Source organism: Mixophyes fleayi, chromosome 4 (genome assembly GCF_038048845.1).
Source record: "Mixophyes fleayi isolate aMixFle1 chromosome 4, aMixFle1.hap1, whole genome shotgun sequence".
Taxonomy (NCBI): domain Eukaryota; kingdom Metazoa; phylum Chordata; class Amphibia; order Anura; family Limnodynastidae; genus Mixophyes; species Mixophyes fleayi.
This window is the reverse complement of record NC_134405.1, coordinates 135,781,546-135,800,077: the sequence shown is the minus strand read 5'-3', so window position 1 is coordinate 135,800,077 and position 18,532 is coordinate 135,781,546. Positions and strand designations below refer to the sequence as shown.

At 39.8% G+C, this 18,532-nt stretch overlaps 1 protein-coding gene across 1 annotated transcript in view; it reads right to left on the bottom strand.

Moving 5' to 3' along the window:
• The window catches only part of LOC142152109 (stimulated by retinoic acid gene 6 protein-like), a 44,131-nt gene extending 28,759 nt beyond the window's left edge, over positions 1–15,372 (bottom strand). The window contains exons 1-3 of the mRNA XM_075208405.1: positions 15,233–15,372; positions 10,344–10,440; positions 9,467–9,564 (exon numbers count right to left, since the gene is read on the bottom strand). Coding sequence (XP_075064506.1) covers positions 9,467–9,564; positions 10,344–10,440; positions 15,233–15,258 — 221 coding nt within the window. The 5' untranslated portion in view covers positions 15,259–15,372. The remainder of the gene's footprint in view (positions 1–9,466; positions 9,565–10,343; positions 10,441–15,232) is intronic.
• Positions 15,373–18,532: the final 3,160 nt, after the last annotated feature.

Sequence of the window (18,532 nt, the reverse complement as noted above, 5' to 3'; positions counted from 1 at the left end):
CCCAAAACAATAAACTCAGGACAATGCATCTGCAATGGCCAGTTGGTTTCCTGGCCTATGCTATAGGGAGAATTTAACATTTTGCAGAGCCAAGAGTCATCTGGTTATTCTTCCATTGGTTTCTTTATGCTCAGCCATCCATTTCAAACTAGCATCCGACATGATTTGCCTCATGCCTATTCAACTTCCTTCTTATGTAAATAAGAGTATGTTCCTCGTCATCTTTACTTTGGGATAACACTGCACCTCTCTCTACATTTGACGCATTTGTCTGCACGACAAATTAATTTTTAAAATTAGGTGTCATTAAAATGGATTGGGTGCACAATTAATTTTCTACCCCCAGGATTCCACCTTATCATAACTGACTTCTTATTCATGGTAAGGTCAGTCAACGGGACAGCAATAGTGGCAAAACTGGGTCCTTATATAATAGCCTGTGATTCCCAGAAAAGTTCTCAGCTGCTTCTTGTTTTAGGGTCGTGGCCAGTTTTGTATTGCCTCAATTGTAATAAGTTGGAGCTTTATCAAACTTCTGCCTATGGTGTATCCCAGATATTTCACCTCCTCTATCCCTAAATAACACTTTTTTGGGTTGGCTGTTAAACCCGCCTTATGGATGGAGTCCAACACTGCTTGTATCCTGGGTGTTAGGCTGATGGTCTGATCACCAACCCACAGAACGAGATGACGGAGGTTTTCACCTATAGTAGCTGCCTTTCCCTTAGAGCTTGTTGCGCTCACCGGTACTCAGATGCCCCCAGGACTTCTCTCCAGATGTAGTGTGGATTGGTAATGCAGACAACAGCGGCAGGCCAGGAGACTGGATAGAAAGCAGCGGATTGTCAATCAAGAGCAGAAGTCAAGGGTCACAGGCAAACAGGGTAGTCAATAAACACGCCAAAGGTCGGGGTCACAGGCAAGGTAGCAGAATCCAAAGTACAGGCCAAAAGGGTCAGGGTCACAAGCAAACGGGAAGAGTCCAAAGTCCAGGCAGGGGTCATACACAGAAAATCCAACAGAGTATCCCCAGGACAGGGTACAGCACTCAGGAGCAGGTTAGCAAGACTGGGTCATAAACGCTATAACCGACAGTGAGGCTCAGTCCTCACTGCCTTAAATACATAGAGCAGCCAATCAGGGCTAAGCCCTGTAACAATAACAATACACATGCCTGGATTAATTAATCAAAGCCACATCAATAAGCCCATGCTGCTTCTAGCTCCATATGTGTTAAAATCAAAGAAAACGTTTATAAGGTCCTATATCGTTGGTATAATGTCTCAACACGTCTTAAAAAAATGTTACCAGACACCACTGACCGTTGTTGAAGAAACTGCTCCCTGGAAGGGACATTTATCCACATCCGGTGGGATTAGCCAAAATTGTCTAGCTTTTGGCACAATGTAAATAACTTGATAAATGCAATACTTCAAATTTCTGTCCCAATGGAGCCTAAATTTTTTCTGCTCCCACTTGGAACTCCTGGGGCTACGCGCCACCAAAATAAGCTCATTCGACACATTCTAACAACGGCCACATGCCAAATTGCAGCGGACTGGAAGCAGCAGAATCTCCCCTCTATTCAATCTATAATCAACCGTGTCTGGCACATACAACATATGGAATTTATGACCAGCATTCTTAACAATTCCTCCAAATCATTTAATAAAGTTTGGTCTTCATGGTTATCCTTTTTCAACTCCAGCTCTCCCTTTTAACTGCCATTGAATTATTTGTTTCCTCTTCCTAAGTTCCTGACAAACGCAAGCTTTCCGGTTGGAACCCTTTCCCTCTTTGCTTTCCCTCTTACGGTCCTAGCCACGTCATCTCTAGTCCTTTCCCCCTCTGTATCCTTTCCCCAGTTCTTATTTAAGCTTTAGAGTCATTCGAAACAGACATATCAATGTTGTTTAATTTCTTTGTATTAGAAATGCTTTGTCTTCCTCCTTGTGAGTATGTATCATAACAGTATTATATCTCGCTTTTGTCATGTTTTTGATATATTGTTCTGACTCACCTAAAATAAACATGAAAAAAAAAAAAAAAAAAAAAAAAAAAAAAAAAAAAGGAGCTCTTTGGTCTCATTCTGTTGAATTGTTGAGTGGGTTTTTGCTACTGTTGCTTCCAGAACTTACTTGCAGTTTACTTCAAGAGGTCTAGTGGTTACCGGAAGGACAGAGGTTGCTGTCAGAGCTATTCTATCTTTCCATGGTTTTATAAGAATTAGATGGTAGTTCTGTTCCATCTTTCTTTTGCCTGGCTAATATACCTTATAATTAAGTTCACCCACTTTTTCCATGATTTCAAATGCTCCTTGCCATTTGTTCAATAATTTACTTTCTACCGTGGGTACCAAAATAAGCACTATGCCCCTAGGAGGAAAGGTGCGTAATGGCATTATAGTTAAACACCAAGGTTACCATTTTATGAACATGGAGAATCATGGATTACAGGTGAAGAACCTGCATGTTGGTGAGTATTACAGGAGTGGGTGTTTTTCATTTATTTAAAAAAAATTATGTTTAAAACAACTTGTGTGATTTATTTATATTTTGGCTGGGTGCACTACAGGACCCAGTGGGCCTTTGGTGCCAGAACATGTTGGTAATTGTGGTTCCCCAAGTGCCAGCATGCCCTGGCAGCCATGGGTATGCTGGGGCTTGTAGTACTACATGTGCCAGCATGCCCAAACTGTTAATGGCAGGCTGGGCTTACTGGGATCTGAACTGCACCAAGCCAAAACAGTGTATTAACTATGAAATACTTTTTTATTACCCCACACCCACTGCTCAGGGGTGTGGAAAGAGCCCTAATGCTGTCAGCACGGTGCTGGTGTAACAAAACTTACCTTCTATGTTCCCATGCTGGCTTCTCTGTGCCGCTCTCAGCACTTCCGGGTAGTGGGGCTCCGATTGTGCTGATTGGACACTCACCTGTCACTCGTTCCAGCGCTGGTCTTGCAGTGTTGTGATCAGGTCTCTGGGGTGGGAGTTTCAAACCTCCTCTTATTTAAACCTGCACTGACACTTGCCTGGTGTCCGTGCAACTAGTTTGCCTCGGACTCCCTGTTGTTACCTTTATCCTTGGATCTCCCTGTGTACCAGTATTGCCTATCTGATCAAGTCTGTGGAACATCCTAGTGTACTTCATTGCCTGAACCGTGTAACAGTATCGCCTGTCTGACCAAGTCTGTGGAACCTCCTGATGTCATTCTCTGCCTAATATTCGTGTACCAGTTCCTGGTGTATCTGACTACTCTCTGCCCGATATCTGTGTACCAGTTTCCAGCGTGTCTGACCACCCTCTGCCTGATATCCGTGTACCAGTTCCCGGTGTATCTGACTACTCCCTGCCCGATATCTGTGTACCAGTTCCCAGCGTGTCTGACCACTCTCTACCTGATATCCGTGTATCAGTTCCCGGCGTGTCTGACTACTCTCTGCATAACTTCAGTCTAGCTGTCCCCCTGCGGACTCGTTTCTACATTCTATCCAATAGCAGGTTCCTCGGTTCTCTCAAGTCCTCCTGTGACTTGGACTTAGTACCACATCTTCAGGCAACCCCGAGGAGGGCCGCAACCTGCGTGTTCATGGCAGTAAAGCCCATCCCGTCCTGGCTGACCCTTCACCCTGGATCAATGAATAAAAAGGCTGATGCACTTTCCAGATCCTTTCATTCAGACAATCAGAATTCTTCTGAACAGCCTAAATCTATTTTGGAACCCAACTGCATCCTAGCTTTTACTCCTCTGGAAAGGCTTAGCTGTCCTCCGGGTAGAACTTTACTTTTGCCTCATCTTTGCCCTAAGTTATTATGCTGGGCTCATGACTCCCGTTTTGCAGGTCATGCCGAAGTCAAGAAGACCGGAGAACTTCTTACCCATTATTATTGGTGGCCTTCGATGCTGAAGCAGGTGAAGAACTTTGTGGCAGCTTGTTCGTTATGCACTCAACATAAAGTACCTTGGGTCAGACCTTATGGTCCACTGGTTCCTTACCTATTCCTGATGTTCCTTGGTCTCAGCTTTCCATGGACTTCATCACCGATTTTCCTTCTTCCAGTACACATACAGTCATCTGGGTTATAGTAGATCGATTCTCCAGAGCATCTCACTTTGTTCCCCTCAAGGAACTTTCATCTTCCTCGCTTTTAGCAGATCTTTTTATTAAAGAAGTATTCTGGTTAATGGGTGTCCACTTCTCATCGTTTCTGATCGTGGTTCACAATTTATTTCTAAATTCTGGAGGGCTTTCTGCACCAAATTAGGCATTAAATTGGACTTTTCTTCAGTTTATTACCCCCAGTCCAATGGACTTACTGAACAGACCAATCAAGAACTCCAAAAGTTTCTTCGGATGTTTGTATCGGCCCATCAGACGGATTGGGTTGAACTTCTTTCCTGGGCAGAATTCAACCACAATAATCATTTCCATGAGACGATTGCAAATTATCCCTCTTTTGTTATGTACGGTTTTTCACCCGAGACCTCCTACATTCTCGCAAGCTCCTATTTCCTCGATTCCAACCAATTCTCTACTAACAAGAGGCCTCCACCTCTGGTTCTTTTGCAAAGTCAAACTGAATACGAGGTTAAACAATTACTGGATTCTCGTAGATCCAGAGGCTCGGTTCAGTTTCTGGTTAATTGGAAGGGTTATGGCCCAGAGGAGCGCTCATGGTTTAATGCTTTTGACATTCACGCCCCTTGATTACTCAAACAGTTTCATAAGAAGTTTCCCAACAAACCCTTTTAGGTTGTCCGGAGTCCCCCCTTATGCCCGGGGCTCCTGGAACGAAACTTAACTTCTATGTTTCCACTCTGGCTTCTCTGTGCCACTCACAGTACTTTCGGGTAACGGGACTCGAATGGCGCTGACTGGACACTCACCTGTCACTCGTTCCAGCGCTCGTCTTGCAGTGTTGTGATCATCTCTCCGCTGTGATCACATGATCAGGTCTCTGGGGCGAGAGTTTCGAACCTCCTCCTATTTAAACCTGCACTGACACTTGCTTGGTGTCAGTGCAATTAGTTTGCTGTGCCTCTGACTCCCTGTCATTCTCTGTTGTTACCTATATCCTTGGATCTCCCTGTGAACCAGTATCACCTGTCTGACCAAGTCTGTGGAACCTCCAAGTGTCCTTCTTTGCCGGATATCCAAGTACCAGTTCCCGACGTGTCTGACCACCCTCTGCCTGATATCTGTGTACCAGTTCCCGGCGTGTCTGACCACTCTGACTGATATCCGTGTACAAGTTATCGGTGTGTCTGACTACTCTGCATCATTTCGGTCCAGCTGTCCCCTGCGGACTTCTTTCTATCCAACAGCAGGTTCCTCAGTTCTTTTAAGATCTCCTCCTGTGAATCGGACTTAATATCACATCCTGAGGCAATCCTGAGGGCCGCGACCAGCGGGTTTCAGGCAGCAAAGCCCATCCCGCCTTGCGGCGGTTCTTGGTGAACACCGGGGAATCCGGTCGACTCCGCACCTCTGGTTTGCCAGCGCTAATCAGGATTGATACAGGTACCCTGAGTTTTAACAGCTGGCTACCCCTAGGGAGTGGGGGGGGGGGGCACTTTTTATTGCGGACCCCATCTCTCTACGGAATCCAGCCCCATGCTGACCAGTCTAGGATTGGTTGTCATTATGGCAGGGGGACCCCACGCTGGGGCTCCATTGCTATAGTGCCACCAGCCTTGGCTGGCAAAGCCTAGTGATAGTCTTAGTAAAATCAACGCGTTTTGTCCCCCCAATTTTGCTAGAACCAGCCTAGCCTGGCACTAGGGTAAATCTATTTGTAGGGTGGGGCGCGCTGTTTTCTTCTTTTTATGTATTAACATTTTATTATGTGTATTGTGCCGGCGGGTCCCGTCTGTTTTGCGCCGGCCAGCGTTGCCATTACCATTTGAATGTTGACAATGTGACTGTCGCCATTTTAACCATGTTGGCATAGTGAACTTGTTGACAGTCGGACTGTCGACAGGTTTACCGTTAACAGACTGACTTCCTCCCAATTTTTAGGCCTAATTGGATGTATACATTTTTTTACTGGAGTCTTTGTGTACCTTCTGCTATAAGCCAATTTCTTGGAGCTAATATGTTCACATGGAAAGGAATTAAAAAGTAACAAGGCAGACACATCTCTTTAGCACCACACCCACCTTTAGCACTTAAGTTTGCAATCCCAATGCAACACCTTCAGAAGCATGGAAATGTGAGTGTCATACCCCATGTGATGTGTGAGGTAAATTTCTGATGGGGCATGGATAGAGCAGTGACAGGACCCAAGTGTCTAAAAGAATGTGACTCAGAGTTCCTGGGGGTGCCATGGTCACATGCAATTGTGTGTTCAGGCATAAGCTGAGAGACAACTTCTGGTTCCATGTTCCTAGTGCCTGTCGTGAGTCAGGAATCATTTCTCAATGGTTCTAGTGTGCCTGATAGAAACCAAAGAACTGAAGAGCTGCAGTGGGAGGTCTGAGCAGAAGCCCGTTACACCAACCTGCATGCAAGTCCAGTGTGAGATCATGGATGCCTGCTCAAAGAGGTACCTAGCGGTAACCTCCATGCTGCATTTACCTGTCCTCTAAATGCAGCTGGACCAGAGGCAAGGGAAAATCATTGACTGTGAATATGTGAGTCATAATAGTGGCGGTCACAGCGGTGAAGGGCAGAGAGTGAAAGAGAGAGAGAGAGGTACCATTCCATCAAGAAAGAATCAGCCTGGGGGCGCAAAAAAAAGGGGTGGGCCACAGTGACACAGGTAGTCAGTGCTCAGATAACACATGGCACAGTGCAGGTAGGGCATGCTAATGTAACTCAATGCCATCTCACACACCAGAAAAAATGAACAAGCAAATGTATTCACATCGTGGGTTTGCACCTTTCCATGCATTCAGACAAGTAGCCAATCTTATTCTGCATTTATTGCTTAAATCACTTTGGACAACTCATTTTTATCAAATCTGCTCTGTTCATATATAGCTATCAAAGACCTTGCTTTCAGTGCAGCTCTTTCAGTGTCAGAGGTTTCAGTCCATTCATGACGCTTCAATTGAGCCTATTGAAGCTCTATGGATGGCTTGAGTGTGCTCGGCTTTCTTTGCTGCTCTGCAAGGAAAATGAGCACAAATACGCTCTGATCCAGGTAACAGAAGGGAACCCCCTTTAGTGATATGCACAATGTAGAATTGATTAAAAAGGGGTTGTCCAAAATTGATGTATGTGGTCTCCATTGCCTTTTAGTGGCAGATGTGCTGTACAATTATGTTCAAGTCAGCATTATAATCACAATCATCATCAATCTCTGTAAGAGCCAATTACAGTCCTTAGTGACTTTCAGACAGTATAACACCTGCTGTCCTGACTGGTTTATAGAATCTACAATATATTCAGTTTAGACGAATCTGGAGAAAACCAATCTCTTGTCCTTCTATTTGGTGGTATTTATACAATACATGATTTCCAGTTGAGTTTTTATACTGCAAACAGTACATGAGAGAAATTCTTACAGACAGACACAGATTCTCACACAGACAGAACATTGTCTGTTAGCATACGTTGTCCTGCAAAATTAGTTACATAGAAATGAAAATGTCTGTGTGCTCTGATCATTTTCCCTATTGTGCCGCACTTTCAAAATTCAGTAGTAGTAGTAGAATGCACAAGAAGAAATACGTCAAAGCACATCCTAGATGCCTGTTAGGACTATCCCCTCATTGATTTGAACTTTTCTCGATTTCTTGAATGTGCTGGCTCTTAGTTAACTCACCAAAGCTGCCTTTATTTCAATTGTTGTATTTATAGATTATCTAATGTATTGCTTTACTTACACCTAGCTGTGTGTTTAGCTTATCTTTTCTGCCTCGAATAAGCAAACAGCCTTCCACTGAAAGTTGTGATAATGTCACCTCTAAGACTGCATGAAAATCCAGTTTTGCATTGCCATACAAATTAGAGAATGCTTTCCAGCTTGCTCTCTCTCTCCTTCTATGCATTTTTATTTTTCACATGCATCAAGAAATATCAAATCAGTGATCAGTGATTTAGGCATGTTTATCAGTGTATAAATTAAACTGGATTGCCAGTTAATCCCAATCCACGAATCAACCAGGGCAAATTATTACTATTTTGTAACAGCATACCTACCAACATTTTAAAAAGATGAATTGTTAAGTGCCTTGTTTGTAGATATTAATACCAAGGATACTGTGGTGATTATGTAGTAAATCTAATGACTGATTGCTATTTTCTGTTGAATCTATGTATAACACTGTGAATATTTTATGTAACCTTTCAAAGTGTATTTGGTAAACTGATCTGAGTCTGACCTAGACAAGTGTCAATGGTCTTTTGAAAGTAGCCAGGCCCAGAAACAGATCTATGCGTAGTTTTTGTATGCAGAGGAGTTAGACTTAGCCAGGCAGAAAGATCAGAGGTGAGAGATTCTCTGAGGTGCCCAAACATATATCTAAGTGATAGATAATTTACTTAAGGAAAACTCTCATTTTGGGAATCGATCTGACTTAATTGAAGGTGTAAATTCCTAAGGTGAGGGTTGATTCAGACAGCAGATTGTTCATTTCTTTGAGGGAGTCTGTCAAGACTGTAATGTGCTATTCTTTTCAATGTGTATTCCTCACATGCCAATTCCTGAACTTGTAAGTAGGGATTCTGGTTTTATTTCCTATTTTATTTTCTGAAACTTATGTGCAACTCATTGTATGTCTGTTCATTACCTTTTTGTAAATAAGCTTTGGAAATATTTTTCAGATTAAACATATTTAATCTAGCGTATTTCTCCGTGATACTATGTGAATTTACGACGCCCAGGGAGGCTCAAGCTACATGTGTATCTGATTTAAGTGTGAAACATTAATAAGTGGTTCTGGTGAAAGTAAGGACAAAATAATAAATCCTTTGTGGTGGCAGAAAAGATGTATTCATTGTTAAGTGACTAAGGTGACACCAGTCACGGCCAGCTGTTCAGATTGCTGTATCTGGGACAGGCTGGGCGTTCGTGACAGATACCCTCTGTGATATTAATATTCTGCCAGTACTATTGAACCTGCAATGGAAGCTGTGTTAGAGCAAAGCTCATTACAGCAAACTATTATGGGACTAGTTGGGTTGCCTGTCAGCACCATATGTATAGTGACTTTAATGAAAGGATATAAAGAATTAGGTAATATAGTTGGACATTGCTCTGTTACTGTGTAAGCGTCTGATAGCTTCAGATAGGTCTTACTTACTGACACCACTTCCAATTAGGACAATAAGCACAATGAGAAATACCCTACTGGTTACAGAGACAGAAGCAGATAATTAAAGCTGATTCACAATGTAAGAGTAAATTTGGGGTAAGAGACTTTATTTAGATTGAAATAATGGTAAGTGAAATGTGAGCCCGGTATAACATTTAATACTGCCGACTGACTAAATAAAATAGGATAACCAATACTTACACAACAATGCCAAATCTCTTGCTCAGTGGTATTTTATCAATAGATTTTTGATGCTTTGCTTTCCGTTGGAGATAGGATAACACAATTGTAATAAGAACCTTAAAAAACATAAATATAATACAGAATCTGTAATAGAAGTCTCACAGGTTTTATACAGTTTTAAACCATATAGCAATATAGAAACAAATAACATATCTGTTATTATCATACCTGCTATTCAGCTAGTCACAGTGCACTTGTACTGAGGTTCAGAGATTGGAAGTAAACCATTACAGCTCCTGATAGGTTGTCTTTCAAAATTAAGTGTTAGTTCAAATGAAAAAAATGACACAACCCTGTTTGACCTGGCATATCTTAAGGAGAAGGTAAGAAGTAACAAAAGTCATTTACTAACATTGCACTAAGGTGCAAATTTGCACTAAGCCATAGCAACCATGCAGCAATTACCTTGTATCTGTCTTGTGCAAGATACACAATAAAACAAATATCTGATTGATTGTTATAGCACAGTGCAAATTAACAACTAAATGCAATTTTAGTAGATAACCCTGACTGTGACTGTTTTTATTTACTCAAGTACAGTGTCAGAACTACTGTTGTTGCATCCACAGCTGCCACCAACCATGCAAAGGCCATAGTAACGCCATTGCCTGCACTTTCTATAGTCTCACCGCATGTACAGGGAAGCTGAAACAAGGCTGAACTGTGTATGTTTAGGCCCCTGCACATGCTCAGAAGAGGGCTGACTGCAGTATTCTGTCCCTGTCCAAGACTCTCTCCAACCTATGTTATGCGTGATAAGAACTGGGTGTCGTACAACTGCTGAGTGCATGTTACGCTCCTGTTTGCGACATTGAAATAATTTTACAACTCTTACCGCAGGGATAAGTGAAAAATGAACAAAGAGGTCCATTCGGATAGATTTTGTACAAGTGTCCGAAGTTTGGCCCCGGGTGTCATTGGCGCTGATAAAACTTGAAAAAAGAAAGAGGGTATATTAAACTTAGTAGTTAATGAACTTATAATAAATGTACTGTTGTGTACAACACAATAGGTGGCAGAAAAATGTTACGAAAGGAAAGAAGAAAAAATGCATTGTTTTTCTCACAGTTGATTACAGAAAAACTGCTAAATTTTATTTTTACAAATAAATTATCATGAAAGTGGAAAATAGGTAAATAAATGAACTTCTTCAATCAGCATGTATGTGCAATGATCTGTTAATTATTTAAAGTTAAATGTACTAGGATATTGCATATCACAGAATAGCTTTGGAATATTTCAAGGAATAATACTACAAACATATGTTACAACAGACCAGCTTCTAACCACCACTCCTCATTCCATGTCATGGTGTTTGCTCTCCAAATTATGACAAATGCTAGTAAAAACATTACAAACAAATGCTCTGAAAACCTGGCTAAATTCCTAGTTTCCGACATGGTTTTGTGTCTGGCATCCTGTATATAATACATGAATGAAAATGGGCAGTTCCAAACAGAGAGTGCAGCATGCTGGGTTCAACAAACCACATTGTTTTGCACACATACAGTTACTTATAGGGGATAATAGTGCCAAGATGAAATTGCCCATCTGCGAAGGCACCCAGAGTCATCCATATAAAGTACATCACCTAGATGGGCCATATCACATGTGACAGTAAGATTGTGGTCATGAACAGAGAGAAGTAAAAAAAAAAAAAATGTTAAAACCTCAGATTTAAGATGACCAAATAGCAGGTTTGGAATTTTGTTGTGGCTTGGGTGAAATTTAGTTTAAAATACCTGCATAGCTAGTCATTTACAGCACATCAGGAGCATTTGAAGAATATTGTTTTCAATCATTGAGCAAACTACTATCTAGCTACTGCTATTACAATGACATAAGGTTATTATAAGCCCACCTATATGACTACTTCATCCCCATTCTTTCACTGATACAGCAACAACTACTAATTGGCTGTCTGTCAGTGTGCTGTGATGATGGTTGGCAGTTATCAGAAAGTTTATCATCCTTCAGTAAAAATTTAAAATTAAATTTCCATCAATCTGTACCCAAATGAAGAAACAGCATACAAGCTCTACTATCGCTGGTACTACATGCTAGACCGACTCTCCAAAATGTTTACTAATGCCCCTCCAAGTTGCTTGCGGAACTGTCGTCATAAAAGCACGTTATTCCACATATGGTGGACTTGACTTTGTCTTGTCCCCTTTTGGATGAAAGTTCAGTCTATCCTTGATTTATAAAGACCCCTGGACTTTCCTCATTTCTCATTCTATGCCAAATGAAAATGCGCAGTCCAACAAATTCCTCTCCTACATTCTTGCACTGCAAAGTCTTCAATAGCTAAACATTGGAAGTGTCCCGACCCCCCGACTATATGTGCCTAAGAACTGGCATCTGGCACATTGCAAGCAGGGAGAGTATCACCTATTACCTCCACAACAGACAGCATAAATTTGACCTTATTTGGACCACCTGGTTCCTAAGGGAGGTTGGCGGATCCCAGTCCCCTGTTCGACCCTCCTCACCGTAATGTTAGAGCCACACCTCCGTAGGATGCATGCAGAGCCATCTCTGGGTCCTCTATGTTGGAACACACCACCTCCTTATCAGAAAGGTATAACTCATCCCTTTCTAAATAGTCTACAATGTCACTTTTGTACCTTTTGGGTTCTTCTTTCATGTTACCGACCACTATCCGTGATTTTGTATGTTCTTGCATTGGCTTTAGTTTTCCCTAGTACTGTATTTTCTTCAAGATGAGTGATTTAGAAATGGAAGTATTTAAATCCCGATCTTATGCAAATACTTTGAAGGACTACCTTGAGAATCCACTGTTCAATGCAATCCAGCACAATGTACTTTTATTAACAAACTTGGGTTTTTAGTAACATAATTTAGAGTTTGGTTAGCTCAGAGGAAACAAGGCCGAGTTGTCTCTTGCATATTGCTTGAACTGCTAATCTCAATGGAGTGAAGTGAGAGTTCTGAAACTGGGCTGGGTACGTAATGTCCACAATGGAAATGTCGGCAGTTAACCTGTTCACATTAAAATGTTGGCAGGCTAAATATCGACACTTCCATTCTGATGACAGCTTCAAAATGTCAACAGCGTGATTGTCGACATTCATGTCAACAATCACAATGCCAACACTAAAAGAGCAATGTTGGTGGGTCTGTATAGTGATATAGTCGGTATTGTGATTGTCGACATTGTGAATTTATTATTGTTAATTTATTTTCATGTCGACAGGATAACTGCCGACATTTCCATTGTTGGAAAATTGACCACATCCCCTGAAACCATCTCCAATGTCGCATTGGTTGCCTGGGTAGATCGTTCTTCACAAAAGAGGCACCTTCAGAGGAAGGGTTATGAGAAGCAGTGGCTGAATGTTTAGAAAGGTGAGTAGTAGGTCTGTTTTTTAATTAGCAGCTTTTTCTTTTTACTGTATTTTGTGGTTATTTTTGTTTTATATATTTGTAATATATGAAACTCAATAAAATATATTTGATAAAAACAAAACAAAAGTCATATGGACTGAACATGAATGGATTAAATTAGGTTTACAAATTTCTAACAAATTAGAAGGCTTACAAATACATTTTACTTGTATAAGTGCACTAAAAGAAACCCAATTTAAATGTAAAATAGACACTGGTCTTAAGTACACTAATTTCATTTAGTGTGGTTTACATTATTTATTAAAACAAAGTTCAAGTGAAAAAAAAAAATCAACTCAGAACTTAATGAATTAGATGCATTCAAATAAATTATGTAGTAAATTGTAAAAAAACAAATATTTTAGACTTGGCCACTAGTATCTTTTAGGTTGCAGTCAGACTGTAGGAATCACAATTTAGGGCAAGTCACTTGTGACATCACTCAAGCAATGCATGTTTTTCCTCAGGTTTTCTCTATAAGAATTCAGTTATTTTTGTCAGGCCAAAAAAAAAGTTTGTTTCTATTTACTTAACTAAAATATTTTATTAAACTAACTCATTTATTTTTAAACTAGCACCTTGCACCCTATTATATGTTTACTTTCTGAGCATTACATTGTCACTCACATGGACAGGGAAACATGGACACTCATCTCAACCACACACCTTAGTTATTGCACAAGAGAGCACATGGGAAGCTGTCATTGTCCTTTATAGACAGAACGTTCTGTGATGGGCTTTTAACGCAGGATATTGGTAGTAAAGAGGGTAATTAGCTTTACATAAAACTTCATGTGGGGGAAAAGGAGAAGGTTTACAGCAACATCAAAACCAACTCAGCATTGACACAGAATGTTTTTATGGCTGTTATTCTCTTGGAAAGTATTTTAACGTTTATTATCATGGCAATCTATGTTAACCCTTTAAATGCCTCGTAGATTGACTAAGATAGAGTCATTTTGACACACATTTGATATATCCATGTTAGTATAAACTACATAAAGTGGGTGGAAAATAAATGGTCATTGAACGCACCACTGAATACACTGCCTAAAAACAGGAGGTCACTTCCCTCATCTCAACGTTTTTAATAAAAATAAAGTTATTGGTGTTGCAGGAGTTGGGGAGCATCGCTCTGTCACTGGTTAGTGCTCAGACCTAAAATAAAGACCACTTTTGAGTTTGAATTTTCTCTGGAACACTCAGTAAAGACCTCATTCCAAGTGTATTATTATATAAAACTTCCTTAATATTCCAAATGGTTTGCATTAAACATTCATAAGTTAATTTGAATAAACAGCAAATCTTAACCCTACGCTGACAAGTTCATACTTGTACCATTCAGTTAGACCGGAGAAATCCTGGGCCCTGTACTGCCTGGGTCCTGCACTGAAAACCCAAACATCCTAACTAGAATCTGCCACTGCTGCAAATGTTGAGGGCCAGTATTAGGGTAAGCAGAGAAGGTGTCTATCAGAACCCCAGCCTCAGATGTTCCTTTGGCCAGTGCTGACCATATTGCTACAATTATATTTACTCATTCTACTAAGCACCATTTGTTTTTATATGTTGATGTGTGCCGAGTTCTGCCCGAGCTTAGAAAGCGGATACACATGAAAATACAGGTGCACTTTTGGAGATAAAAAGCATTTTTTTCCTTACTTAATGAATGTTTTAATACTTGTGAATAAACAAAATGTAAATTTCACTATAACCTTCCTTTCTCTCTGAGTCTTTATACTTAATTGTAATTATAGTTATTATGCATATTTTTTATCCCCATGTTACTTATAATCCTCTGGAAAGAACATGGATATATTTCACTGTCTTCAAAATAACAGTGTACTCCCGATAGCAAAACAATTATCAAATGTTAGTTAAGGACTTAACTAAACAGCAAATTGCACACAACGACATTAGTATATTTTCTGTCACTTTCCCAGGTGTGGCTGGTTATTCTGCTGGCCGGGCAGCAGTTAAATTGCCACCTTTTACATCCTTCACATAGAACATTTCAAACATTTGTATTAGTGTTATGCACACAATAAAAGTGTCACTTTCACCATTATTCCATCTAATGACAAGACGGCAGCAAGAGGAATTTTTAAATGAATACCTTATAGTTTGCTGCCCCCTAAAACCTACTACCTCCGTTTACCACATCTCATAAAGCAGCACACCTACAAATAGCAAACAGTGTAATAGAATACATATATATAATATTTGCAAGATTGTTTCATATGTTCATTTTAAATATCATTAGCCACACTTCATGAGTTTATATATGAAATAATGATGTACAAATCGCCTACTCACGTTTTATAGGGGTTTACAAGCTCCATAGTGTCTCTCCTGCTACTAAAGCTGTAGTGGGTCACAAGGTGTGACTGCAATCTGCTGCTGGCCAGGTGAGAACTGAAGGACAGGGAATGTGTTATCAGCAGGGAACCAAAGAGAAGGTTTCCAGAATGACTAGTTAAAGACTGTGATGAAGAGTACATAAATAATCTATTATTTATGTTTCATTTTACAATATATGAACAGATTCAGCCACAATTGAATTAGCACTGATTAGGGAAAAAAAACCTCTCCCCCCCACTGGGAAGCATGAGGCTTGTAAATACAGTTAATCAGGTTTTTGGAGCATTTGGTCAGTAATTAGCATATGAATGCTGTGAGTGGTTCTTGTGAAAGGTAGTCTCCATCCACAAGAAAGGTTTTTACACTTTACACAGAGAAAGAAAGGGTCTTTTTGGGAGCTGCAGCTAGCCTGAGCAGACATTGCTCCTAGGTGATTATTGTCTCCCTCTTCTCCTTCTCCCCACTGTGGTTTTTTTTCAATAAAATCTTTGGTTTGAGCTTCCCCTTCCTTACCCCCTTCAACCCATTCCCCATCACAGTTTAAAGTATTATTGAATGTCATGTCTATTTATGCACCCTTCCCTTTGTGTCTGTCCTCAATAAAACTTTTTGCTCGTGTCTCCCCCACCCTCCCCCTCACATCCACTGTTGTTTTATTGTAAAGTTATATTGTTTAAAGTTTGAATGGTTAGTGCAGTACTTGATGTATAGTGTAGGATGTCATATCTTGTACTTTATACCTTGTATTGTGCTAAAATGTATGCATGATTATGTTTTACGGTGTACTGTGTACTCTTGAATGTAATGTATCCCCTGTATTTTTTGTACTTTATACAAATAAAGTCATTGCTCCTAGGTGAACATGCAGGGAAGTGAGTAACCGCATGGGCTATAAAGGCCCTGACTAGTATGGAGTTTGAATGGAAGGTGAGTGTGGAAACATAAATGTTGTAATGTGTTGTTGAATAGAAGTCGCATGTGTGTAGAGTATACGAGAATGAAAGATCATTTATACAGCTGTTAAATGTGATCGGAATTGCCTGAAGTTCTGTACAATTCTTGGAATTCCTGTTGTGTTTGGGATAGATTGTTGATATACATGGAGGCGTTTATGTTCTACATGGTTCTGTGTTGGTTAAGTTTTGGTCATGGAAGCATTGGTGTTATACATATTCCTGTGTGATTCTGTGTTGGTTTAATGCTGTAATGGAGTTTTTGAATGGAAATAGTTTGCTTTATGCAGTTTAGTGTAAATGCATGGAAAGTGATGGATTAGTCGTTAATATAACGTTTTGCTAGAGTGTTGGTTTAAAGAGAAAGTAGAGCAGATGGATCTAGTATGTGTTTGAAATACCATGTGTTAAAAATGGCCGTTGGACTTTAAGTGAGATGAATGGAGTGTGTGTTTGGTCTCCTTACCCCCAGGTCAGATGGGTCTTCCCCCTCCTCCCACTGCAACATACACAATACATTCACACACATACACATACACAATTATTTATAGAACAAAAAATTAATGATGTATGGCACCAAAATCAATATTTTGTGTAAAATATTGTTATGCTGTTTATTGTTCTATAATATAGTACAACACACTTTAAATTAAGTTATATCTTGCTGTGATTATTCTTGAAGCCTGTGGATTTAAGGGAATATAAGAATGATATTTATTAGGTTAATTTAGATGTATCTTTGCGAGGAGTTGGTTGACGGTAATAGTCATATATAATGGTATAAATGGTCATACATACATTTGCCAGAACATTAAGGAGATTAAAACCCACTAAAGGAGAAATCCTTTAACAGACTGGATACAGCAGGGAAAGATTTATTTAAAAGTACCACCCATCTGTGGTTTGTGCATTCAATTGATTGCACAATCTCCAGCCTCAGGTTGTATATTCAGGTACTGCCCAACAATTAGACACTGCACTAACATCTGTGCATCTCTATTTTGTTCATTGGTAAAGAATAAGCCTGCTGGGTTTCTTTTATATAAATTCCATTGTTAAATAACCTAAAACATATATCCAGCCAGTACACCAGCCTGTATGTTTCTGCTCTGGCCAAAGAAAAAAAATGAAATCACCAGTCCCTACCCAGAGAATACCATGCTAGTGTAGGTGTGAGCAAATTGTCTGTGTGGTTTTATCAGCCTCCCTCTGTATCTGTTAGGGACCACTAGCCACCTCGCATGGGAACCTAAGATATAAGCTGCTTAACATGAAATAGTTACTAATAGTCTTCACAAACTATGTAATTGTATCAGAAGTGTATCAGAACTGCAGATGTGTTCGATAAAGTAGTGATCATAGCGTATTTGCCTTTCCTATATATTACAAAGTACTTTGAGGTATATCATTCCGGGTTCTAAATAATTGTGAGAAAGTAGGAAATGGCAGAAATATAGATGTGTATTTTTCTTTCATTTTTGCCTATTTTCCTCCATGTGATGCTCAAAAGTTAAAAACATTTATTCAAACATTGTATCAAAACAAAGGCCCAGCTATCCTGGCAAAGCTATATATTATTAGCTTGGGTAGATTGTTTTTAAATAGTTATTCCTGGTGGAACCTATGTGGCACTTCTGGCAGCGAAGGGGTTAAGTCATTTACAGTGGTTGTCTTGGTGGGGCACCCAGTGGATAGAATATGTTATCTCCTCATCTATCAGGCAGTTTCTGTTTGCTACATTTATACCAATCTATACAATGTTATCACCTATTTGCAGCAATTAACAGATACACATAGCTTTAGGGACTAGTATTTCTCACATTTCTTTGTTGACTTTTCTGATGTTGCAAGAAGGCATAACATCAGCTCATGTTTGACTAATCTAATGATTTGACCTACTCTATTCATAAAGTTGAAACCTGCATGATAAATTCATAAAAAATACATGGAAAATTACATGCGTTTGAGAAGTAACATGTCCCTAATTACTTTAAATAACACTTACTATAAAAACAAATTTACAGAAATACTGAATTCCTGTTTACATTATTGAACACATTTTAGACATATGACTAAAAGGCAGTATGCACAATTGCTATACAGGCACTTAGCACCTTTGAGTAACAACTCTGCTGTGAAATATATGGTGCTAAATTCAACAACAGTTTTCGTTTTGTATCTTTTAAATGGAATTAGAAGGCTAAATATGGTTAAACAGAGTAATTAGCAAGTTCAGACAAATGATTTGTTTATTTCTAACACTATTGGGATACCTTATAGAGAGAGGAGGTACGGATAGATC